Here is a 26,861-nt window from a genome sequence, read left to right as displayed (position 1 = left end):
TTTTTTAATATATTATTTTAGGGAGAAGGTTCCTGGCCTACACTCTAGTGTAGTTCTGGGTGAATGAGGAGCTCCCTTTGAAATCTGACAACAGGGAAGGAACATTTCTGACAAATCGCCTCCTCACATGAACAGTGAGCGGGTGGGCTGGAGTTATGCAAAATTTTTTCTCATTATTTTATAAAAATCCTTTGTAATGCACTACAGTTTGGGCTTGAGAACTCGACACATGGAAGATGCGATATCCAACGATGCCAAGCTCGAGAAGAAAGAAAGAAAAAACCTGGGTCAATCAAGCTTATCAGAAAAACACATCTAAAGCAAGTTTTGCCTTAGTACAATTGGAGTATAGATGGTAAATAGTTAACTTTTACAAATTATATATAGAAGATTTTCTTGCTTAATTTTTGGAGATATGATAAATGGTTAGTCTGTATATTCTAAACAGAAGAGAATCCCAAAGCATTGGCCTGGCCCGGTGCAGCATATATGGGATTTTCATTGTAGTCGACTAAGAGTCCTCTTAACCAGGAAGTATATATGGAAAAATGTTAAAAGGATTCTTAAGAGATTTTCTTGCTTAGTTTGAAGATATGATATATGAAAGGTTAGTATATGATATTCACCATATATATGCAAACCCGATCCATAAACACCCAAATTACCTGTTTAATTCTCAAATCCTATCCATGTTATAAAAGGAATTGGAGATTATTTGCCTTTCCAGAATGATCTAATAAAGGAGAAAATTTAAAATATTTATTTCTTGGACAACTCACCTTCATTGTTGCTTCATTTGTACAAATTAATGATTGGGTATTATATAAGTAGGCTAGTATGTGTTGAATTGATAGGAGTAAACAAGTTTTTCCATTTGACTATGGCTTTTTTTGGTGTGGTTACTGGTGTTTCAATGACAAAGGTTTTGAAGGGTATCATCACATTGTTTTTGATCTTTATGTATCTTGTAGATTTGAAAAGCCATGGGGTGGAAGCAAGGAAGATGGTGGAGCAAATTGAAGATGATTTGGAGCTGGAAAGGCAACTCAAGATTCTAAATGTGCCTTCTCTCAAGACCATTAGAGTATGGTATCTATACTTTTTGATCTCCAATATTGCAGACCTGTGCAAGCCATGGATGGTTTCTCTCTCCCTCTCTCTCTCTCTCTCTCTCTCTCTCTCACACACACACATGGCTGTAAGGATTGAGGGGAGGGGAGGGAGAGGGAGAGAAGAAACCAATGAGAATTCTGTATTTAAGCATTTTTGATGTTACACAGGATCTATTTTTTTTCCCCAGAAAAAACCATGTAGAAGGAAAGTTTTTAAGTAAAGTTCTAACATTTTGCATTGACTTTACCTGCAACTTTTCTTTTCCATCGTATGCCTTTAACCTAGAAACAAATGGAACAAAAAAAAGAATCAAAGAAACCAAGAAAACATGGTGAGAGCATCGGAAGTTTGATCCTTCTTGGTTATTTATTTTTCTTGTTGTAGACAAAAGAGGGTGATATCATTGATTGTGTTGATTTCTATAAGCAACCTGCTTTGGCAAATCCATTGCTTAAAGACCACAAAATCCAGGTTTGCCATTCTCTCATCTATTTATTTATTTTATTTTATTTATAAAATTTCACAAATGCATTACTTTGGAATGGAGGAAAGTAAATTACTTTTGAAAAGTAAAAACGAAACACTAACTTAAAGTCATATTAATATGATTATTGAATTTATAGTACTATGATTTCTTTGCAGATGAAACCTAGTTTTATCCCGAAAGGAGAAGCAAATAAAACTTCGTCAGCAACTGAACCTTTTCAAATTATTTTTAAGCGCAAAAAATGTCCCCAAGGAACAGTTCCCATTCGAAGGACTTCAAAAGAAGATCTTTTACGGGCTAGAGCTTTATCAAGAGTATTCACTACCAATATGAGCCAAAGCAAGGCACATGTCTCTGGACAATATGTAAGCAATCCTTGACTTATAATCTGGATAATTCATGTCTCAACTAAGACTTATCCCGGCTAAATTGTGTCGGCTGTACTAATTTTTTTTCCCGTCATTCAACTCTATTAATAGGCTATACAATTTGGATTCCAATGGCAAGATTTTCTGTAGATAAGCATGGCTAAGGAGATATTTCTTGTTGGATGGCATGGTTATACCATATGGAGGGCTGATATGGTCCTCAGTGGATAAATACTAGATAAAGCATGTCTTGGACTGTTTATATGTGAAATTTCATGGTTAAACTCAACCATGAGACCTGTCACCTAGGGGTTTCTCTCCCCTTGTATTTTTAACTGCCAAATCAGTAGAAGTCTGGAAGACTTGTATGAAAATTTTAACCATTGGATAAAAGAGAGGTCATATGGATTGGAAATTCACTTGGCACTGATTTATGTGAAATAAGCACATGATTGGTTGCAGAAACTTATGTTGGCTTGAATTATGAAAATAGAAATAGATTAAATCTTCATTATTCTTTAGTGAAAAACATTTTGTTAACCTCAAGAATTGATGATCAATTCAGATTGCGGATGTTAATAAAGAGGATTCTGATATAGTTCATGGAGCTTCTGCAATCATCAATGTCTACAATCCAACTATAGAAGATACGCAGTTTACAAATACTCAAATTTGGATTAATGGTGGTCCAAATGACAACCCTAATTATATAATGGCTGGATGGACAGTATGTATGCAACAATCTATATTAATTTTTTATTTTTTTTTTCTCAAAAGAAAAGAAAAGAAAGGTAAATGTTAATTATTTAACTTTAATTTCTATACTTGGCAAAATCAGGTTAATCCAGAGTTGTACGGTGATCATCTTACTCGGTTGTTTACATTTTGGACGGTATGTTTTAAATCCTTGAGTTCTCTGGTTTATGTGAAACTAAACAAGACTTACAAGGGTTGGTGATACATTATATCACAATTACAATTCATGTTGTCTCTGAAATTTCACCCCCTTTTCAGTCTCAAGTCTGAACCAATAGGAAAATTTTATTATATATTTATGTATTTGAATCACAAATTAATATTTCAAACTGTACAGGGTGATAACTATAAGAATGGGTGCTACAATACTCTTTGCACGGGTTTTGTACAAGTTGACAGCTCAGTGACTCCAAGTGATACTATACCTCATGTTTCTGTAGTCGGTGGACCTCAATATGAGATCCAAGTCTCTGTTTTTCAGGTATAATTTTCATTTATCTTTTATTTTTTAATGTATATCAAACACTGCCTTGAAGTCCAAAATCCTATGAATTTTGTTTCCTTTTTGGGACACTCATATCTTTTGATTAAACTAAATCATTTAAATCACATTTAGATCACTTTCACTAATTATTTTTGGGATATTAACTTTCTTGGTATTCTATGCCCAAATATATAAAATATAAACATATATGCTACCCATCTCACGTTTTCTTTGATGTCTCAAGGTATATGAGATTACATCCTGTATATGTATAACAACACAATAAAGAAAATTAAAATCATGGCATTCTTTGGTAAATCATATCGTAAATCTTTAAATCAATCCTTTTTCTGGGACGAGGTATGACATTAATCCACCAAAACACCTATATATAAACCGCCATGTGGAGATCCTTTAGTAGGAATAGGGATGCAATACGGTCGAATTGGGCCGGCTTTATAAAAACGTAGTCCAACCCTGAGTCTCCTTAGCAGGGCCCAGGCCTAATCTGACCTTGACTAAGGACCTGAAAAATACAATCTTGACCCGACCTTGGCTGACCCTGATTGACCCTAATCATGGGGAGTGGGGAAGGGAGATGCATGGGCTGAACTGGGCCGGGGAGAAAAAATTATCACTTTTACTTGAAATAACACTATAATAAAATGTTTATATCACTTATTATCTTCATGTATGATATATTATATAACAAAACGTAGGTGACATTTAAAGTGTATATATATAATGTATACTATATCAATATATATTTTATAGTATAACTTAAAACAGGGTCGGGTCGGGCTAGGCCAGGCTTAGCGTAAGGCCTCAATCCTGACTTAGGGTTAAAAATTTTAAGCCTTGACCAGCCCTCAAGGCCAAGATATCTCAGCTCAGGTCCTATTCGGGATTAGAGTAGGTTCGGCCCGATAGGGTCAAACTTACACCCCCTAAGTAGGAATATAGTGGCCAATAGAACAACTGATCATAAGAATTTACTAATAAGATATTTGTTTTTTTTTTGTGTTTTTGTGTTTTTTTTTTGTTTTTTCACTACAGGATCAAAAGACTGGGAATTGGTGGTTGAGAATAAATGGTATAAGTGTGGGTTATTGGCCAAAGTCCTTATTTATTTCTTTAGTTAATGGCGCAAAAGGTGTTTCCTGGGGAGGACTTGCAAAGGCTGATACTTATGCGGTTAGCCCTCCAATGGGAAGTGGTCGTTTCCCTCGTGATTCATATCCATGTTATTTTCATGCGATAGAATATTTGGACGTGGATTATAATCTCGTACATCCAGTAGGACAAGAAGGCATAAATACACGTGTGGATGGAAATAATTGCTATGACATACATTTTGAAGAATTTGAACCTGAAATCGGAGCTGGTTTGACATTTGGAGGACCTGGTGGCTCGTGTGGCTAGTTTTCTTTATAATCTTGATATGTTTTTGTTAAATTTTATCATCAATAAAAGAACCTCTTTCTCTCTCTTTGTCTGTTTCTTATGCGTGTATGTGTGTGCGTCTGTGCTCTTGTCCTTTATTATAACACGAAAGCAGTGGACTAGTAAGAGGAATCGGAGGATCACCACAAGTAATGCAAGTAACTGCAACCAAAAAAAAATCTATTAAAATTATAGGTATGATTTGACAGAAGCGAATTCAAATCGTTGCAACCAATGGAAGAAATCGATTCAAATCTCATAATAAAACTTAGGGTTTTGATCGTTACCTGAAACTTTACAAGCGCAAAGCCTCCACGCAATCTTAGTTCTTTCGCAATGAGTTTCACGTACACGTATAATTTTTCATTTATTTAAATACAAGCTCCTCCACAATCTTTTAGCAAAAACCCTGATCACAGACTGGTAGAGAAAGAGATTGGAAAAGATGGAAAACTTCAACTATTGTGTTCAACAATTATGAGAGCGTGTATCAATTTTTTTCACAAAATTCTAATATTAAATGATGGAGTAATTATCAAATTACCCTTAGATTTTCCTAGTAGAAATCGAAATTCAATTATTAACTGAATTCATTTTCCAACGATATCATCCATGGATCACAGGATATAATGTTGTAAGGGTTGAATAGCTCAAAAAATGTTGCAATTAAGGAGTCTTTATTACAGATCGTGATGTGACAATTTCCACTCAATCCCATGGTGTTTCTCGTGTAGTTTTGGTGCTCTTGCGACTCCCTCATGGTTTCGTATCTCTCAATCCTAAATCTATGAGATAAGAAAAAGAATTTCAAAACAAGTAGTGTACGTTTCAATATAAAGTTAGTGTAAAACAAAGTCAAACCTACTGACAGGTCTATGAAATTTTCCTTTTTTTTTTTTTTTTTTTTTTTAAATGTTGGGAAAAAAATTATTGCTTAATTTGAAGATATGGTTAAAATTAAGTATATGATTATTCACCATATTTGAATTTAGGGAAAAAGTTCTCTGTCTGGGAGTGTGGCCTACGCCAGCACTCCCATGAGTCTATCTCTCTCCTCCCCATGTGAAAAGATACCTCTACCCCCTTGTTTTAAGGAGGAGAGAGATAGACACATGGGAGTGCTGGCATAAGCCACACTCCCGGACAGAAAACTGCTTCCCTTGAATTTATTGGACAATTCACCCTCATTAATTACAATTCAATATTGCTTTTTATTTTTGGTAAATTTTCATTATTGCTTCATTTGTAAAAATTAATTGTTTAGGCATAATATAAGTAGCAAGTCGCTCTGTGTTGAATGGAGCATGTAAACAAGTTTTTTCCAATCGAGAGACTATAATGGCTTTTTTTGGGGTGGTTACTACTAGTGTTTTCATGACAAAGGATTTGCAGGGTATCATCACATTGTTTTTGGTATTTATGTATCTTGCAGATCTAAAAAGCTATGGGGTGGAAGCAAGAAAGATGGTGGAGCAAATTAATCAAGACGATTTGGAGCTGGAAAGGCAACTCAAGATTCTAAATAAGCCTCCTCTCAAGACCATTAGAGTATGGTTTCTATACTTTTTAATCTCCATTGAAATTCAACAAATGGAAGAAAAAAGAAACCAATGAGAGGGAGAGAAGGAACCAATGAGAATTCTGTATTTAAGATCTTTTTTGCATTGACTTTACATGCAACTTTTCTTTTCCATCCTATGCCTTCAACTTGGAAACACAAATGGAACAAAAAAGAAAGAAAGAAACCAAGAAAACATGGTTAGAGCATCGGAAGTTTGATCCTTTTTTGATTATTTAATTATTATTTTTTTCTTGTAGACAAAAGAGGGTGATATCTTTGATTGTATTGATTTCTATAAGCAACCTGCTTTGGCAAATCCATTGCTTAAAGACCACAAAATCCAGGTTTGCCATTCTCTCATCTATTTATAAATTTATATTTTATTTCACCTGCTTCCCATAAGAAATCAGGGCCATCGGGGGCAAATTTTATAAAATTTCACAAATGCATTACTTCGGAATGGAGGGGAAGTAAATTACTTTTGAAAAGAAAAAGAGAAATGCTAACTAAAAATCATACCGATATGATAATTGAACTTATAGTACTATGATGATTTCTTTGCAGATGAAACCTAGTTTTATCCTGAAAGGAGAAGCAAATAAAACTTCGTCAGCAACTGAACCTTTCCAAATTAATTTTAAGCGCGAAGAATGTCCCCAAGGAACTGTTCCCATTCAAAGGACTTCAAAAGAAGATCTTTTACGGGCTAAAGCTTTATCCAGAGAATTCACTATCAATATCAGCCAAAGCAAGAGACATTTCCCTGGACAATATGTATGCAATCCCCAACTTATAATCTGGATAATTCATATCTCGATCAACTAAGACTTATCCTAGTTAAATACTCGTCACTGTACTAATTTTTTTTGCCCCATCATTTAACTCGATCTATTGATAGGCTTTACAATTTGGATTCCAATGGCAAGATTTTCTTTAGATAAGCATGGCTAAGGAGATATTTCTTGATAGATGGCATGGTTAACGTTTCTAGAAAATTTTCTCTTTGTATGGTTTTTGCCTAAAATCCTGTGTAGTCAGGAAAAGGAGCAAAAATATGTTGATCAACTATAGGCACTGATTTATGTGAAATAAGCACATGATTGGTTGCATAAACTTATGTAGGTTTGAATTATGAAAATAGAAATAAAATGAATCTTCATTATTCTTTAGTGTCAAACATTTTGTTAACCTCAAGAATTGATGATCATTCAGATTGCGGATGTTAATGATGAGACACCTGATCTACTTCATGGAGCTTCTGCAATCATGAATGTATACAATCCAACTGTAGAGCCTTCGCAGTTTACAACTGCCCAAATTTGGATTAATGGTGGTCCAAATGAAACCCCTAATTATATAATGGCTGGATGGACGGTATGTATACAACAATCTAGATTTATTTAACTTTCATTCCTCAACACCACCCCCTCCCACCCCCCCCCCCTCAAAAAAAAAAGAAAAAAAGAAAAAATATATATATATTTTTGCCTTTTTTTTTTTTTTGAAAAGAAAAATATTTTAAAAAGAAAAAAAAGAGGGTAATGGTTATCTAACTTCAGTTTCTATACTTGGCAAAAGCAGGTTAATCCAGGCTTATACGATGATCATCATACTCCATTATTTACATTTTGGACGGTATGTTTAAAACCCTTTGAATTCTCCAGTTTGTGTGAAAGTAAACATGACTTACTGGGGTTGTGACATATTTTTTTGTTAAAGGTCAGCAAAGTATATATTATGAATGATAAATGTAAGTTACAAAAAAGGCACTGTGACTATCCTTACTTCAAGAGAAATAGTGGGCCAGTCACAAACTCCAACATAGTAAGACACTTTGACTTACTAGGGTTGTGACACATTATTATATCACAATTACCAATTCATGTTGTCTCTGAAATTTCACCCCCTTTTAAGTCTCAAGTCTCAAGTCTCAACCCATGGGAGTTTGTTCTAGTTATTTCCATTAGATAAAAACCAAAAGAGGAATCCAACCATCACATAGGCAAACACTTCACTATCCATATTTTTTTTACCATTTATGTTTAGCAGCAATCACCTCCCCCGGCCACCCCTCCCGAACAAAATTTTTATCATATATTTACTTAATTGAATCACAAATATTTCAAACTGTACAGGGTGATAATTATCAGAATGGATGCTACAATACTCTTTGCACAGGTTTTGTACAAATTGACAAATCAGTGACTCCAAGTGATACTATATCTCCAATTTCTGAAATTGGTGGACTTCAATTTGAGTTCGCAATATCTGTTCTTCAGGTATAACTTGCATTTTACCTTTTATGTTTTTATGTTTTTCAGGACACTATTAGCTAATATCTTTTGATGAAACTAAATCATTAGATCACATTTAGATTACTTTCACTAATTATTTTGGGCTGAAAATTGTATAATGGAATTACGATTCTTTACCATATTATCCACCTAAGCATCGAATAATTATCCCCTCCAATTCGCTGCCCACTCCAATTCCTCTAATAGAGGGAGTGGACCCCCACCTTGGGCAGTGTGTTCGAGCAGAGGATAGAGTGATCATTTCTGCCCCCTATGTGAGGAATTGGAACGGACAATAAATTGGAGGGGGTAACAATTCCCTAAGCACCTATGTATTAACCGCCACGTGGAGATCCTTCAGTAGGAATAGTTACTAATTAGAGATTTGGTTTTTTTTTTTTTTTTTCTTCCGGCTTACAGGATCGCAAGACTGGGAACTGGTGGTTGATAGTGAATAATAATATAAGTGTTGGTTACTGGCCAAAATCCTTATTTACTTATTTAGCTGATGGTGCTAAAGGTATTTCTTGGGGAGGACTTGCAAAGGCTGGTTCTAATGGAGTTAGCCCTCCAATGGGAAGTGGACATTTCCCTCGTGATTCATATTCATGTTATTTACGTATGTTAGAGTATTTGGACTTGGAATATAAGGTTGCACATCCATGAACGCAATATGGCATAAAGACACGTGTGGATGGAAAAAATTGCTATGACATAGTTTATGTAGATTATGAAACTGGAAAAGGAGCTCGTTTTTTATTTGGAGGACCTGGTGGCACCTGTGGCTAGCTATTTTTTTATTTTTTTCTAATATATCAATCTTGATATGTTTTTGTTAAATTTTATCTTGAATAAAAGATCGTTTTCTCTACCCTAATCACAGTCTGATAGAGAAGGAGATTGGAGAAGATGGAAAACTTCAATTATTATGTTCAACAATTATGAGAGCGTGTAGCAATTTTTTTCATAAAAAATTAATATTAAATAATAGGATAATTACTAAATTATCCTTGGGTTTTCCTAGTAGAAATTGAAATTTGATTCCTAGCCAAATTCTTTTTCCAACAAAATCATCCATGGACAGCAAGATATAATGGGTTGAATAGCTCAAAAAATGTTGCAATTATGGAGTCCTTATTGCAGATCGTGATGTTACAATTTCCACTCAATCCCGTGGTGTTTCTCTAGTAGTTTTGGTGCTCTTGCGACTCCCTCAAGGTCTTGTATCTCTCAATCCTAAATCTAATGAGATAAGAAAAAGAATTTCAATGCAAGTACTGTTTCAATAAGTTAGTGTGAAACAAAATCAAACCTACTGAGAGGTCTACGAAATTTTTCTTTTTTTTTTTTATTTTGGGAAAAAAATTGTTTCTTAATTTGAAGATATGGTTAAAATTAAATAGGCTGTAAACAAATTTGGTGGGAGCGGAATAGAAGGCGTTTTGACAACCGGCAAAGAACCCCATCTCACGTGGTAAAGGCTTGCTTCGCTGAAATGGCTGAATGCACAAAAACCAAAGGGACTGTTGTACGCTCAGTCCAAGAGCTTTCCTTAGCTCGAGTGCTAAAAATGGTGATTGCAAAGGCTTATCCAAAAACCATTGTTGAGGTACAGTGGAAACACCCCCCCTAAGGATGGTGGAAATTGAACATTGATGGTTCCTCACTTGGAAACCCAGGGTCGATTGGAGCAGGAGGTGTCATTAGGGACCACAATGGAGCGGCTTTACACTGTTTTGCTGTATTCCTTGTGACGGGAACAAACTATAAGGCTGAACTGAGTGCTTTCCTTACAGGCATAAGGATAGCTAACACTTTAAAGCCGGAGAATCTGTGGATAGAAAGCGACTCTCAGGCAGCAGTAGCAACCATTCTAACAGGCAATTTTCCATGGTATTTCATGCAAGATTGGTGGGCAATAAAGTCGTTTTTAGACTCCATCTAATGGAGGGTCACACACTGTTATAGGGAGGCAAACTCCTCAGCAGATAAGCTTGCAAACTTTGCAGCAAAGAGGAAAATTTCAGCAACTTGGGCTTCTGCCCCAAGCCTAATTGCCAACGCTGTAAGCTGGGAAGCTACAGGAAGACCAAACTACAGATTTAGATAATCTTTTTTTTTGTATGATTACCAGCATCCAATGGATTGCTAGTAAGTTTCTTGTTTTTTTTTATTTTTAGTCTTCCATTGTACATAACACTACTTCGTTACATATATTCAAAGCTGCTAATCTTTAGCACAAAAAAAAAAGTAAGTATATAATTATTCACCATATTTGCATTTATTGGACAACTCACCCTCATTAATTACAATTCAATATTGCTTTTTATTTTTGGTAAATTTTCATTATTGCTTCATTTGTAAAAATTAATTGGGTATTATATAAGTAGACCGCTCTGTGTTGAATTGAGCATGTAAACAAGTTTTTCCAATTGACTATTATGGCTTTATTTTCTGTACTTGGCAAAATCAGGTTAATCCAAGCTTATACGGTGATCATCTTACTCGATTATTTACATTTTGGACGGTATGTTTAAAACCCTTGAGTTCTCCAATTTGTTTGAAACTAAACCTGACTTAAAAGGGTTGGTGACACATTATATATATCACAGTTACCAATTCATGTTCCCTTGTGTAGACACCACATTTTGATACCTTGGAAGTAAGTCTTGGCAATGATGGTTAAGGACGTAACTCGTGTGGTGACTGAATGACAAGAATTATCAAATTATCCCTACCCCACTTTTTGTAACCAAACTGTCCCAAATAGAGCCTAAACCCTTAACATAGCCGTATTTAACCATTTTAAGTTCACATTTGAAGTTTCACCCAAATCCAACACCTTTCATGAAAATGACCGTTTTACCCCTGACATGATTCTCGGTATTTGGACCACCCGATTTAGTCTGAAACACTTTGGATGACCTCATTTGGTCATATTAAGCTTTCACATAAGGTTTCAGCCAAATCGGGTAACTTTTGTGGAAAATGACCGTTTTGCCCCTGACATGGTTCTTGGTACCCGAGCCACCCGATGTGACCTGAAACCATTTGGATAACTTTATTTGGTCATATTGTGCTTACATGTAAAATTTCATGTAATTTTGGTATCATTTGGACCTTGATCGGTGTGAAACACCATTTATGTGCTTTCCTTGATATCCGTACCATTTTAGGCAAAATCCAGCCATATCTGCCACACGGATGGAAAGTACGGGTTGAGACCTTCGCGGCAATATATGGCGCGTCAAAATCGGCCACACGGATTGGAAGATATCAATATTTGAATGTGGGCCTTTAAAATGGAATCTTTAAGAAAGAGAGAAAAATAAAATAAAAAGTTGACCGACCCGAGTCAGACCGGATTGACCCGACCGGATCAACCCAGCCTGACCCGACCCACCTGAACTGTCGGCAGGGGACAAAGCCCCACCATTTAGGCTGAGCCACACAAGGCCCATCACCCATGCCCACCTACCCAGCAGGCCTAGGCACACGCATGCCCAGGCTGCATAGCAAGCCTAGGCACACGCAAGCCCAGGCTGCGCAGCAAGCCTGGCCACACGCAAGCCAGCCCATCACTCCTTATCCTAGCCATTAATGCACCAGGGGTCTTTGAGACCTTTCCTCGAACACTTTTTTCCTATAAATAGGAGGTGTTTTAGAGAGGTTAGGGACAGAGGAAAATTATTGAAAAATTACCTTCACGTAGTCCTTGATCCCCTCTTTCCATCCATGGTTTTCTTATCCATAGGTTATGCTCCATTACTGATATAAAATTCTGTAAATACCCCTTCTTCACCACTCTTGCCATTTGGAGCAACCACACTTGGAGCGGCTTTTGGAGGTTTCCGGCGATACTTACGGTCAAAAAAAGGTTATTCAAGCTGAGCCCAGGCACTTCCATGCTTCAAGGGTATTTTTCCATATTTTTTACTTATTTCTAAGTATTTGTTTTGATTTTCTTTACAACAAAGGTTGTTTTTCAGTTATAAAAATGTTAAAAATAATTCAAGAATGATAAAAATATGAAATTTTCAGGATGATGCTTGTCACTATGTTTGACATTCATTAATTTTCTCAAGCTCCAAATCATTTTTTTGTGACATTTTTGCCCCTGTAAAGGATTTCGGATTATGTAAAATCTGAACATGTGGGTGGGTATTTGGACAAAAGTGTTATGACCATGTTAAAGACCATATTTTGATTAGTGAGAATGGGCTCTGGTTTGATCCAATTCGGATCTGTGATGGGGATTTTGTATTTTTTTTTTGTTTTTCCTTCTTTTTTAGCATTTCAGAAAATATTAAAAATAATATAAATGCATAAAAATTCACAAAAAAAATTATGGAATGCATATTTCATCATGCTTGATTTTATGGAATCATTATCCACTGACATGCATGTTTGATAGTTTTTATACATTTCCCACCTCATTTAGGGGTATAAATGTCTTTCTAATTATAATGAAAAATTCTGGAAAAATAGGAAAAAATGTTTTTATGCATGACATGCTGTTTTAGAATGGTTTAGGATGTTTTCATATGCATACGTGACCATCATGCTTGATAAATATGCATACAAAGTCATTTGCGCCCCTCTAGGGGCATTTTGGTAATTTACCAAACGTGGGCCTAGGCTATCATTCTGGAAATATCATTTGGTGTGTTTAGTCATTTTAGGATGTTTAACATCACTTTCGATGCCTACAATGATTCTAAGTGTCTATTTGACACTCTACCATTTTGCCCTTAGGGGCATTTTGGTCATTTTGCGACCAAACCTTGTTTAGGACCCCAGAAAGGCCCCTGCTAGTTTTGCCGCATGTTTTAACTTTAATAAACATGTTTTAAGCATAAGTTAGCATTTTCATGAATTATCATGCATTTTCTACATGTTTGCCATAACAGGGGCATTTTGGTAATTTTTATCACCCCACATTTCCTTGCCATTTCATGTGCTCTTGATGATCCAAATGCATGATGTTAATGTTATTTAATCATGTTTTACTTATTTACAGCATTTAAATATGATTTCATGTCTTTGTACATATTTTGGCCCTTTAGTGGTATTTTTGTAATTTTGGCTATTTTGGCCTATAAGCTGTTTTGCTTATCAATATAATTGTCCTTCTCCATGATATAATTAGACTTGGTTTTTTTTTTTATAGTCAACCATGTTTTAGGCCATAGAGTTAGGCTTTCTAATTTAGGTAAAATCCATTAATTAGTTTAACTAGGATGCATAATGTACATAACCATCTAGCCTAGTGATAGTAATTAGGATTAAAACATTAATCTTAATTAGCCTAACTAGGCTCATAAATTTCAATCAAGATAATAAAAAATCTTCAAAAAAATTAGTTTAATTAAGTACATAATATGTATAACACAACAACACACAACTAATAGTTTGGTCTAGGAAGACCGTAGCCCAGCGGTTCCGGGTGCCTAACACCTTCCCAGCCCGTAATTTGACACTTACCCGAGATCCGGGGCAGACCATCCATTGAATCATTGGAGTTAAATTAGCGCCCCTTCAAGTGGGGGGGTGGGGAGGGGCACCATTCATGGGTCCTAGACTCTAAATCTAGGTGGTGACTCCCATTTTCCATTTTCTTTCTTTCCCCCTAGGTGCACGCCCAGCGACCCTCCGTCCGCTGCGCCTACACCTTGCTACATGGTAGAAATTGATAGATGATATGATGTGTCATTATGGTCGAGTATGCCATCTAATATGTCAAATTTTAGCTTAAAACAAGCACAAGCAATGGTTAAAACTGAGATTCTAAAGTATCATATTATTATATGAATTTCCTTTCACTTTGATAGAATTAAGGATTTTTTTTTTTTGGTAAATTTTTTTCTTTAAAATTTAAACCACTAAAGTAACTTGTTTACATTTTCATCTGTTTTCTTTTTTGTTTAATTTTATTGTCCCTGAAATTTGACCCCCTTGTCAGTCTCAAGTCTCAACCAATGGAAGTTTTTCTAGTTGTTTCTGTAGGACACAGCCATCACATTGGCAGACAATTGACCATCCATTTATGTTTAGCAGCAATCCCCTCCCCTGCCCCCCTCCCAAACAAAATCTTTATTATTTATTTATTTGAATCAGAAATTAATATTTCAAACCGTAGTACAGGGTGATAATTATCAGCATGGGTGCTACAATTCTCTTTGCCCAGGTTTTGTACAAGTTGATAAATCAGTGACTCCAAGTGATACTTTATCTCCAGTTTCTACAATTGGTGGAGCTCAATATGAGATCGTTGCCTCTATTTCTCAGGTATAACTTGCATTTATCTTCTTCCCTTTTTTTTTTTCTTTTTTTTTTTTTTTTTTTTTTTTTAATGTTTTAGTATCTCATGAAAAAAATGTTAGGGTTGTGTTTGGTATTTATCGCCCGAAAATGCAAAATCGGTTTAGAATATATTCCAATAATGCATATTAAACACTGTCTTAAATCCAAAATCCTATGAATTATGTTTCCCTTTGGGACACTAGCTATTATTATCTTTTGATGAAACAAAATTGTTTTGCCCATTTTCTTTTCCCTTATAGGATCGCAAGACTAGGAACTGGTGGTTGGTAATGAATTATAATATAAGTGTTGGTTATTGGCCAAAGTCCTTATCAATGGTCTTGATTTAAGCTAGTGTTTCTTGGTGTTTCGCACATCCACTAACGCAAGCTGGCATAAGGACACGTGTTGCACATCCACTAACGCAAGCAGGCATAAGGACACGTGGGAATGGAAAAATTGCTATGACATAACTTATCAAGATTTTGAACTTAAAAAAGGGGCTGGTTTGACATTTGGAGGACCTGGTGGCACCTGTGGCTAGCTATCTAGCTAGCTTTTCCTATCAACATATAATCTATCTTGATATGTTTTTGTTAAATTTTATGATGAATAAAAGATGTTTTTCCTAGCAACACATATAATCTTAATTGATATGTTTTAATTGGACAAAGTTTTTCTCCACCCATAAGGGACGGTTCATCACTATCTTAGGATACGTACACCAACCTTTATTCGTTGCTGTAACTGGAGCGCTGCTGTGCGCATTGTGCGGTGCAACAGCGATCATGTGCGTACAGTGAGACCCACTATGCACACATGGCCATTGCTGCACCGTACGATGCGCACAACAATGCTCCAATTAGAGCAGCAAATAAAAATTCTACGTACACAAACTCTAACTTCCTAGGGTTTTGATATGTTCCAAAACACCCTCTCCCGCTCTTGAAAAGAAATTTGGTCCACATGTTTTTGTTAAATTTTATTATAAATAAAAGAATCTCTCTGTGAGTGACAAAACATTCCACCCAAAAAATATATTGCCCAACAATAACAATCCCATTAAATCAAAAAGCAAGTCTTGTGGGAGGGCAACTCAAGTTTCAAAGAATGAAAGAGACTCATTTTATGAAACTTTATTTCTGTTATAAATACATTTATTACAACACCGAAGTAACATTTATTACAACACCGAAGTAGTGGACCAGGGATCAGTGGGAGGATCACTTCAGCACAAGTAATGGAAGTGGCAGCAATAATAAAAAAATAAAAAAAATCATCCATGGGCAGCAGGATACAATGGTAGATGGATTGAACGTACTACTCCAAAAATGTTGCAGTAATATACATGGAGTCCTTATTGCAGATCATGATGATGTTCCAATTCATCCACTCAATCCCATGGTGTTTCTCTTGCCCAAAAGGATTCTGTCCAACACCCTGCCCGGGCTATATGTGCAACGTCGGACTTGGTGAGTCGTAAAAAGATCACCTCACCCTTGCTCGGACAAAGCGCTCGGGCAGGGGTGAGACGATCTTTTCAGCACATGCAGCTCAGGCAGGGTGCTGGACAGGAGCCACCTTCTGTAGTTTTGGTGCTCTTTCAACTCCCTCAGGATCTCGTATCTCTCAATCTTTGAGCACATTCATTTTGTATACACTCTAGTAGTACCAGTGACAGTTCACAAATTTAGGATTTTCAAGACAGTCTACCTAAGTTTACAAATCGGCTCAAGGGATAGTTCTACATCATCTAGAGGCTCAGCAAATTAATTATTCTTAAGAGAAAATAATTTTTGCAAATTATATATAGAAGATTTTCTTGCTTAATTTTTTTGGGGGGCAATTTCCTAAATCTACAAGATAAGAAAAAGAATTACAAAACAAATACGTAGTATCACAAGACATTGTAAGTGCAAAACAAAGTCAAACCTACTTGTTTCGTAATTAATTTTCTTATCTCAAAGGTCTAGGCAAAATTCCTTTTTTGTTTTTTTATTTTTTTTTTAATTTTTTAAGAAAAAAATAATTCTTGTTCAATTTGAAGATATGATAAAAAATAAGTATTTAATTATTCACCAAACAGGACCAGGTTTACATGTTCAAAAACTCCAAACAAAGAATTGTTTTCCAAGCTTCATGCTGGGCCGGGCCAAGTTGACGTGACAAATCTTTGGACATCGATGTAACGGGCCACTGGGCCGGGCTGCCGACTGGGATTATGAAAACATTTGTTTCTCTGGTTTTTTAATTTATTGGACAACTTACACCCTCATTAATTACAATTCATTTATTGCTTTTTATTTTTGGCAAATTTTCATTATTGCTTCATTGTAAAAATTAATTGTTTAGGCATAATATAAGTAGCACGACGCTCTGTGTTGAATTGAGCTTGTAAACAAGTTTTTCCCAATCGAGAGACTATTATGGCTTTTATTGGGGTGGTTACTACTAGTGTTTCCATGACAAAGGGTTTGCAGGGTCTGATCACATTGTTTTTGGTTTTTATGTATCCTGCAGATCTAAAAAGCTATGGGGTGGAAGCAAGAAAGATGGTGGAGCAAATTCATCAAGACAATTTGGAGCTAGAAAGGCAACTCAAGATTCTAAATAAGCCTCCTCTCAAGACCATTAGAGTATGGTTTCTATACTTTTTAATCTCCATTGAAATTCAACAAATGGAAGAAAAAAGAAACCAATGAGAGGGAGAGAAGGAACCAATGAGAATTCTGTATTTAAGATCTTTTTTGCATTGACTTTACCTGCAACTTTTCTTTTCCATCCTATGCCTTTAACTTGGAAACAAATGGAACAAAAAAGAAAGAAAGAAACCAAGAAAACATGGTTAGAGCATCGGAAGTTTGATTCTTTTTTGGTTATTTAATTATTTTTCTTCTTGTAGACAAAAGAGGGTGATATCCTTGATTGTGTTGATTTCTATAAGCAACCTGCCTTGTCAAATCCATTGCTTAAAGACCACAAAATTCAGGTTTTCCATTCTCTCATTTATTTATTTATTCATTTTATTCCACCTGCTTCCCATAAGAAATCAAGGCCAAATTTTATAAAATTTCACAAATGCATTACTTCGGAATGGAGGGGAAGTAAATTACTTTGGAAAAGAAAAAGAGAAATGCTAACTAAAAATCATACTGATATGATAATTGAACTTATAGAACTATGATGATTTCTTTGCAGATGAAACCTAGTTTTATCCTGAAAGGAGAAGCAAATAAAACTTTGGCAGCAACTGAACCTTTCCAAATTAATTTTAAGCGCCAAGAATGTCCCCAAGGAACTGTTCCCATTCGAAGAACTTCAAAAGAAGATCTTTTACGGGCTAAAGCTTTATCAAGAGAATTCACCATCAATATCAGCCAAAGCAAGAGACATTTCCCTGGACAATATGTATGCAATCCCCAACTTATAATCTGGATAATTCATATCTCGATCAACTAAGACTTATCCTAGTTAAATACTGTCAGCTGTACTAATTTTTTTTTTGCCCCCATCATTTAACTCGATCTATTGATAGGCTTTACAATTTGGATTCCAATGGCAAGATTTTCTTTAGATAAGCATGGCTAAGGAGATATTTCTTGATGGATGGCATGGTTAACGTTTCTAGAAAATTTTCTCTTTGTATGGTTTTTGCCTAAAATCCTGTGTAGTCAGGAAAAGGAGCAAAAATATGTTAGTCAATTGTAAGCACTGATTGATGTGAAATAAGCACATGACATGATTGGTTGCATGCATAAACTTATGTAGGTTTGAATTATGAAAATAGAAATAAAATGAATCTTCATTATTCTTTAGTGACAAACATTTTGTTAACCTCAAGAATTGATGATGATTCAGATTGCGGATGTTAATAAAGAGGATCCTGATCATATAGTTCATGGAGCTTCTGCAATCATGAATGTATACAATCCAACTGTAGAGCCTTCGCAGTTTACAACTGCCCAAATTTGGATTAATGGTGGTCCAAATGAAACCCCTAATTATATAATGGCTGGATGGACGGTATGTGTACAACAATCTAGATTTATTTAACTCTCATTCCTCAACACCACCCCCCCCCCCCCCCCCAAAAAAAAAAAAGAAAAAAAAAAGAAGGAAGGGTAATTGTTATCTAACTTCAGTTTCTATACTTGGCAAAAGCAGGTTAATCCAGGTTTATACGGTGATCATCATACTCGATTATTTACATTTTGGACGGTATGTTTAGAACCCTTCAATTGAATTCTCCAGTTTGTGTGAAAGTAAACATGATTTACTAGGGTTGTGACACATTATTATATCACAATTACCAATTCATGTTGCCGCTGAAATTTCACCCCCTTTTAAGTCTCAAGTCTCAAGTCTCAACCCATGGGAGTTTGTTCTAGTTATTTCCATTAGATAAAAACCAAGAGATCGAAGAATCCAACCATCACATATAGGCAAACACTTCACTATCCATATTTTTTTTGCCATTTATGTTTAGCAGCAATCCCCTCCCCCGGTCACTCCTCCCAAACAAAATTTTTATCATATATTTACTTAATTGAATCACAAATATTTCAAACTGTACAGGGTGATAATTATCAGAATGGATGCTACAATACTCTTTGCACAGGTTTTGTACAAATTGACAAATCAGTGACTCCAAGTGATAATTTATCTCCAATTTCTGAAATTGGTGGACTTCAATATGAGTTCGCAATATCTGTTCTTCAGGTATAACTTGCATTTTACCTTTTATTATTATTTTTCAGGACACTAGTAGCTAATATCTTTTGATGAAACTAAATCATTACATCACATTTAGATTACTTTCACTAATTATTTTGGGCTGAAAATTGTATAATGGAGTTACGATTCTTTACCACATTAATCCACCTAAGCACCGAATAATTATCCCTTCCAATTCGCTACCCCCTTCAATTCCATTAATAGAGGGAGTGGACACCCACCTTGGTCAAATGTGTTCGGGCAGAGGATAGGGTGATCATTTCTGTCCCCTATGTGAGGAATTGAAATGGACAACAAATTGGAAGGGATAACGATTCCCTAAACACCTATGTATTAACCGCCACATGGAGATCCTTCGGTAGGAACAGTTAGTAATTAGAGATTTGGTTTTGTAATTTTTTTGGGTTCTTCCTTACAGGATCGCAAGACTGGGAACTGGTGGTTGATAGTGAATAATGATGTAAATGTTGGTTACTGGCCAAAGTCCTTATTTACTTATTTAGCTGATGGTGCTAAAGGTATTTCTTGGGGAGGACTTGCAAAGGCTGGTTCTAATGGAGTTAGTCCTCCAATGGGAAGTGGACATTTCCCTCGTGATTCATATTCATGTTATTTTCGTATGTTAGAGTATTTGGACTTCAAATATAAGGTTGCACATCCAGGAGCGATATATGGCGTAAAGACACGTGTGGATGGAAAAAGTTGCTATGACATAGTTTATGTAGATTATGAAACTGGAAAAGGAGCTCGTTTTTTATTTGGAGGACCTGGTGGCACCTGTGGCTAGCTACTTCTTTTTTTTTTTTTTTTCCCTAATATATCAGTCTTGATATGTTTTTGTTAAATTTTATCATGAATAAAAGATCGTTTTCGTTTTTTTTTTTTTTTTTCTTCTCCTGCTAAAAGGTCATTTGTATTAAAATAACAAAAGAATTACAAATTACGGACAAGAACTGATCAAAAACAAAATGCTAGGATCCGCTAAATTAAACCCCACCTACGGCATACCCATGGGTATCCAATAACCATAATTATAAATTTCATAATCCATATAATCTAATTGATATGTTTTGGACAAAGTTGTTCTTCACCCATAGAGAACGGTTCACCTATCATCTTAGGGTTTGTGATCACATTCACTATGGGTGGAAGATCACCACAGATGGGCTGCAACCAAAAAAATATCATTATGGGCAGCAGGATACAATGCTAGATGGATTGAACTGCTTCAAAAAGTGTTGCAGTTATGGGAGTCCTTATTGCAGATCATGATGATGTTCCAATTAATCCACTCAATCCCATAGTATGGTGTTTCTCCAATAGTTTTGGTGTACTTGGGACTCCCTCGAGATCTTGTATCTCTCAATCCTTGAGCACCTTCATTCTGTATACTCTCTAGTAGTACCAGTGACAGTTCAAAAATTCGGGGACAATTTTCCTAATCTACAAGAAAAGAAAATGAATTACCAAACAATTAATGTTATAAGACAATTGTGTAAATCAAAGTCAAACGTATTTTTTTTTTAGTTAATGTTCTTATCTCACAGGTCTAGGCAGTTTTCGTTTTTTGTATTTTGGGGAAAAGAATTCTTGCTTAATTTGAAGATATGATAAAAGTTAATTATATAGTTATCCAAACAAACCAGTGTACCATAAAGACAGGATCAGGCTTACATGTTCTAAAACTCCAAACAAACCAGTGTTTTCCAAGTTCATGCTGGGCCGGGCCTTGCCGGACCAAGTTGTGTAACAAATCTTTGGGTCAGGCTGCCTATTGACAATTACATGTCACCCCCTGATTATCAAACAAAATTCAAACCACTCTTTGGTTTTTGAAAATACTCATGCGTCCACCTCTATAGTAACGGTGTTGGTCTACTGTTAGTTATTGATGTGAAAGGACTATTTTACCTTTATATACTAAAACATTAGAATTAAATTTACAATACTACCTTCCAAAATCTATATTTGGATGTCAAGGGTAGTTTAAGGATTTAAATTTATTTAACTGACTGACATCATCACTTAACAGCATAAAACAAACGGTAGGGACTAATTTATTATATAGGAGGTGATTTTAGTATTTTCAAAAATCAGGGGATGATTTGAGTTTCGTTTGAAAAATCAGAGGGTGACGTGTAATTTACCCTTGAATTTATTGGACAACTCACCCTCATTAATTACAATTCATTTATTGATTTTAATTTTTGGTAAATTTTCATTATTGCTTCATTTGTAAAAATTATTAATTGGGTATATAAGTAGGCCGCGCTTCTGTATTGAATTGAGCAGAGCATGCAAACAAGTTTTTCCAGTCGAGACTATTATGGCTTTTTTTGGAGTGGTTACTGCTGGTGTTTCTATGACAAAGGGTTTGAAGGGTATTATCGCATTGCTTTTGGTTTTTATGTATCTTTCAGATTTGAAAAGCCATGGGGTGGAAGCAAGAAAGATGGAGGAGCAAATTGATCGTCAAGAAGATTTGAAGCTGGAAAGGCAACTCAAGATTCTAAATAAGCCTCCTCTTAAGACCATTAGAGTATGTTATCTATACTCTTAGATCTCCATCGAAGATCTGTTCAAGTCTTTAGATCTCCATCATGGTTTTAACCTGGCTGTTACCGATCCCCATTTTGACCCAACTAGCACGTTCGATTCTCATTCAAAATCTTAGAAATTTCTCTGTTTTTGAATATGTGGATTGATTCCTTTTTTTTTTTTTTTTTTAATTTTTAACTAAGCTTTTAACTTGGAAATAAATGGAATAAAAATGAAACGTATTAGAACATTGGAAGTTTGATCCTTTTTGGTTATTAATTTTTATTTGTTGTAGACAAAAGAAGGTGATATCCTTGATTGTGTTGATTTCTACAAGCAACCTACTTTGAGTAACTCATTGCTTAAAGATCACAAAATCCAGGTATGCCATGCATTCATTCTCTCTCTCTCTCTCTCTCTCTCTCTCTCTCTCTCTCTCTGTCTCTGTGTGCGCCCAAACACAAGAGCATGTAAAAATACTGCTCCTACCCTTATAATATAAAAATCAGCCCATGAGCAAAATTTATAAAATTTCACTAATGCTTTATCCAAAAATGGACGGAAGTAAATTACTTTTAAAAAGTAAAATAAAAACACCAACTTAAAATTATACTAATATGGTAATTGAACTTTTCAATTAGTATTACCCTCAATTCAAATCCAAATAATTTTGTGAAAAAATTAAAGTGAAATTTAAGGTCAAATGTTCTCTGTGTTGGGGGCGCAGGCTGCGTCCAGACACATGGGGGTGGGTGAAATGTCGACCTTGCTCCCCTGAACGCCAGACCCATGTGTTTGGGCACAGGCTGCACCGTGGCACAGAGAACATGCATCACCCCAAAATTTAATTACTATACAATTACTTTTTAAGTTAGGGAGGAGTGTTTCTTGTGGGCCAGGGGAATGTACCACCCATGCATAGACAAACTCAAATGGGGACAAAATGACCTTCCCGCAAGCCATGAAAGACGAAAATGCCCGCTTACCTAATGCTTCCACGCATGCTCCCATTGGCTTTTGCTCACGCAAGGGCCACACTCCCCCATAGGAAACACATCCTCTTACGGTATTACACAATCACTGTATTTATTAGAAAATTTTCCATTTTATTTTGTTTTAATATAATTTCCCTTCATTTAAATTTACTTGCATCCTGACGAAGCCAAAGTGATTCTTCGTGATATTCACAATTAACGACTTGTTTGATTGTTGGAATCTATCACAAGTTTCCATATCAGCATATCGTGGTTGGGTCGACGGTCCGTGTCATAACTCATAGTGGACCATAAAATCATCTCAATCGTCAAATTTCAGCATAAATTTTGTTTTGGAATTGTTGTAAATTCCATAATGATAAAAGGGTAATTTTTTTTTTTAAATAATTTTCTGAGATTTGAACTAACTTTTAACCGTTCTACAACTTATTATGTGAAATTTTGACTTATCACCTCACCCAAAAAACAAAAAAAACTGAAAAATTTGACTGATAATACTATGATTTCTTTGCAGATGAAACCTAGTTTTATTCCGAAAGGAAAAACAAACAAAACTTCATCAGCAACTAAACCTTTCCAAATTATTTTTAAGCACGAAGAAGAATGTCCCCAAGGAACAGTTCCCATTCGAAGGACTTCAAAAGAAGATCTTTTACGGGCTAGAGCTTTATCAAGAGAATTCACTACCAATATCAGTCAAAGCAAGAGGCACTTCACTGGACAATATGTAAGCAATCCCCAACTTATGATATGGATAATTCATGTCACAACTAAGACTTATCCCATCTAAATGGTGTCTGCTGCACTAATTTTTTTGATCACTTAACTCCATCAGTAGACTTACTACGATTTAGATTTTCTATAACCTAAGGTTTCTTTCATACCAATTAAACATTGATATATCGTAGCACAGAAAGCAAGTTTACCCACTCAATCACAGCAGATTGCATAAACTTATGTGCATTGAATTATGAAAATAGTAGTAGATTGAATCTTCACTATTCTTTAATGTCGAATACTTTATCATATAACCACAAGATTAATTAACGATCATTCAGATTGTGGATGTTAATGATGAGGAGCGGCGTGGAATAGTTCATGGAGCTTCTGCAAAAATCAATGTATACAATCCAACTGTAGAACCTTCTCAGTTTACGAATGCTCAAATCTGGATTAATGGTGGTCCAAATGAAAACCCTAATTATATAATGGCTGGATGGACGGTATGTATAGCCTTGTCCCATTCAAAAGAAAAAGAAGCGTAATTGTTGACGAACTTTATTTTTTACTCTTGGCAATATCAGGTTAATCCAGGCTTATATGGTGATCACCGTACTCGGTTATTTACATTTTGGACGGTATGTTTCTAACCCTTGGGTTCTCTAATTTGTGTGAAACTAAACAAGCATGACAAGGGTTGGTGACACATTTTATCATAGATATACCAATTGAACGATGCTCTTTTGCTACATTAGAACCGATGATAGATCACTATAGTAGAGTATGCCATCTAATATGTCGAATTACGATTCAGCCTAAATCAAGCATAGCAAGTGGTTAGAAGTGAGTTTTTAAAGTATCGTATAATTACATGAATCCATTTCACTTAGATAGAATTAAATTGTATTTTATAAAAGGATTTTTCGTATTGACGCCCCCTTAAGGTGTTAAATAAATTTTTATTTTTACTTTTCTACCCTCCTGATGCGACATGATGATATATTTTGATAACAACATAATGATATGTCACTTTCAACTTATTTTTGAAAATCAATTTATATCCATATCTTAAAAACCTTTTGTGAATGAAACAAGTGACAAGTTAAAGTTTTAAATATACTTATAGAGATGTCATTCAGATGCTCCTTATTTTAAAATTTCACTTTAAAATTATTAAGGACCTTCAATCACTTCTTTTGGACTGAAACTTTACTAATCAAATAGGTCCTCTATCACTGGCTCAAAATCCTCCATGAATATTTCTTACCTCACTAAAATTGAGATGATCCTTCATTTGTTATTTTATTTCCGTGTCTCTGAAATTTCAGTCCCTTATCAGTCTCAACCAATGGAAGGTTGTTCTAGTTGTTTTCGTGAGATTAAGATCAAAAGAGGGTTGCAGCAATTACATGGGGTAGACATATATATTCTTTCATATGGAAAGTACTTAGTGATGATGATAAAATGCTACCAAACCATTTATGCTTTTCTACACTGCCCGAGTGTAGTTTCAGGTGAATGAGGGAACCCCTTTAGAAACTGACAATAGGGGGGAGGAGGGGCATTTATAATATATATAACCCTCTCGATCATATGAATAGTGATATATGTGAGGGGGTGTGCAATTTCATTTTTGAACTGACGTTGTGTTCGACTTTTACCCTTTCTTTTAATATATTTTTCAAACTATACAGGGTGACAATTATCAGAATGGGTGCTACAATACTCTTTGCACAGGTTTTGTACAAGTTGATAGATCAATTACTCCAAGTATGATTCTAGATAAAATTTCTACAGTTGGTGGACATCAAATTGTGGTCAAGGTCTTCGTTCATCAGGTATAACTTGCATTTATCTTTTATATTTTATGTTTTATTATGTCTTGTAAAAAACATCTAGAGATGTTTTTATCTCCTTTATAGTAGCTAGGGTTAACCTAAGGTTCACAATGCCAAATCCTTCTATAAATTATGTTTTCTGGTCTCTTGGGACACTCATCTTTTGAAACTAAGACCGTGTTTGGTATATATGCATCCTAAGTCAATTTTCCATTCTTGGATGATAAAAATTGTTACTATTTATCGTCTGAGAATGCAAAATCGACCTAAAATTTACAAATTAGATATATTTGTTTAATTTGTTTTTGTTTTGTTTTTCTTATTACAGGATCGCGAGACTGGGAACTGGTGGTTGTTAGCCTTCGAAGATGATATAAATATTGGTTATTGGCCAAAGTCGTTATTTACTTATTTAGCTGATGGTGCTAAAAGTGTTTCTTGGGGAGGACTTGCAAAGGCTGGCTCTAATGGAGTTAGTCCTCCAATGGGAAGTGGGTATTTTCCCAATAATCCAAATGCAAGTTTTTTCCAACACTTAGAGTTAGTGAATGTGGATTATCAGATCGACCATCCTCATGTATTGGAATCTAAGATAAGTACGCGTGTTGATGCAAAGAATTGTTATGGCATACGGTATGACCTTTTTAAACCTGAAACAGGAGCTACTTTGGTATTTGGAGGACCTGGTGGTAGTAAATGTGGCTAATTTTTTCTGAATATTTAATAATAAAAAAATTAAGTAAATAATGATTTTGACAGTTTTTAAAGATTCAAGAGGTTCTTGAATATGAGGATTGGGAGTGAATTGTATCTGTAAGGGAGAGGAAGGTCCGGGTTACACAAGGCAGAGATGTAAACGAATGATCGAAAATCCAAAATCGATCCGCATTCGATTCCGTTTAGAGGTATCCGTATTCGACCATCCGATCACATCCGAGAAGGATCAGATCAATTTACGACATCCCTATTTAAGGCTCAATAGTTTCACTCACCATTTCAAGCCATCGCAATGCTGATCGCCCACTATTGAACTGGAAATTATTTACAGTAACGGTTTTGAATTTCTCCAAAAGTCCAAGTTGAACCCCTGAAGCTTTGACATCAATGGTACGTGGGGGAGACCAAGTGAAAACAATTCTCATTTGTTCAGTTACGTCTGTTCCAATCCAATCATGGCAGTTTTGGAGTGAGTCGTATGATCTCCTCCATTACAAACCCAAATCGGTA

General features: G+C 35.4%; 1 protein-coding gene and 1 long non-coding RNA gene across 2 annotated transcripts; both read left to right on the top strand.

Annotated features, from left to right (window-relative positions):
* The first annotated feature begins 862 nt into the window (after positions 1-862).
* LOC122642385 lies at positions 863-26,340 on the top strand. The gene is made up of 7 exons (XM_043835837.1): positions 863-1,084; positions 6,470-6,556; positions 23,591-23,839; positions 24,135-24,299; positions 24,381-24,434; positions 25,491-25,634; positions 25,963-26,340. Exons 1-7 carry the CDS (start codon positions 881-883, stop codon positions 26,338-26,340), a joined length of 1,281 nt encoding a protein of 426 aa, XP_043691772.1. The 5' UTR covers positions 863-880.
* On the top strand, positions 6,849-8,444 carry LOC122664152. Its single transcript, XR_006333299.1, has 3 exons — positions 6,849-6,986; positions 7,425-7,586; positions 8,348-8,444. It is a non-coding gene; the product is annotated as an uncharacterized LOC122664152 (long non-coding RNA).
* Positions 26,341-26,861: the final 521 nt, after the last annotated feature.

This window comes from Telopea speciosissima, chromosome 1, assembly GCF_018873765.1.
Source record: "Telopea speciosissima isolate NSW1024214 ecotype Mountain lineage chromosome 1, Tspe_v1, whole genome shotgun sequence".
Taxonomy (NCBI): Eukaryota; Viridiplantae; Streptophyta; class Magnoliopsida; order Proteales; family Proteaceae; genus Telopea; species Telopea speciosissima.
This window is presented reverse-complemented; position numbering and strand designations above follow the sequence as displayed.

Bases quoted from the DNA above. Each gene is read 5' to 3' on its own strand.
- LOC122642385 (XM_043835837.1), top strand. From the start codon at position 881: ATGGCTTTTTTTGGTGTGGTTACTGGTGTTTCAATGACAAAGGTTTTG. The intron at 1,085-6,469 runs GTATGGTATCTA...TTTTTCTTGTAG, and splicing joins CTTCTCTCAAGACCATTAGA to ACAAAAGAGGGTGATATCTT. The intron at 23,840-24,134 runs GTCACAACTAAG...ACGATCATTCAG, and splicing joins TTATGATATGGATAATTCAT to ATTGTGGATGTTAATGATGA.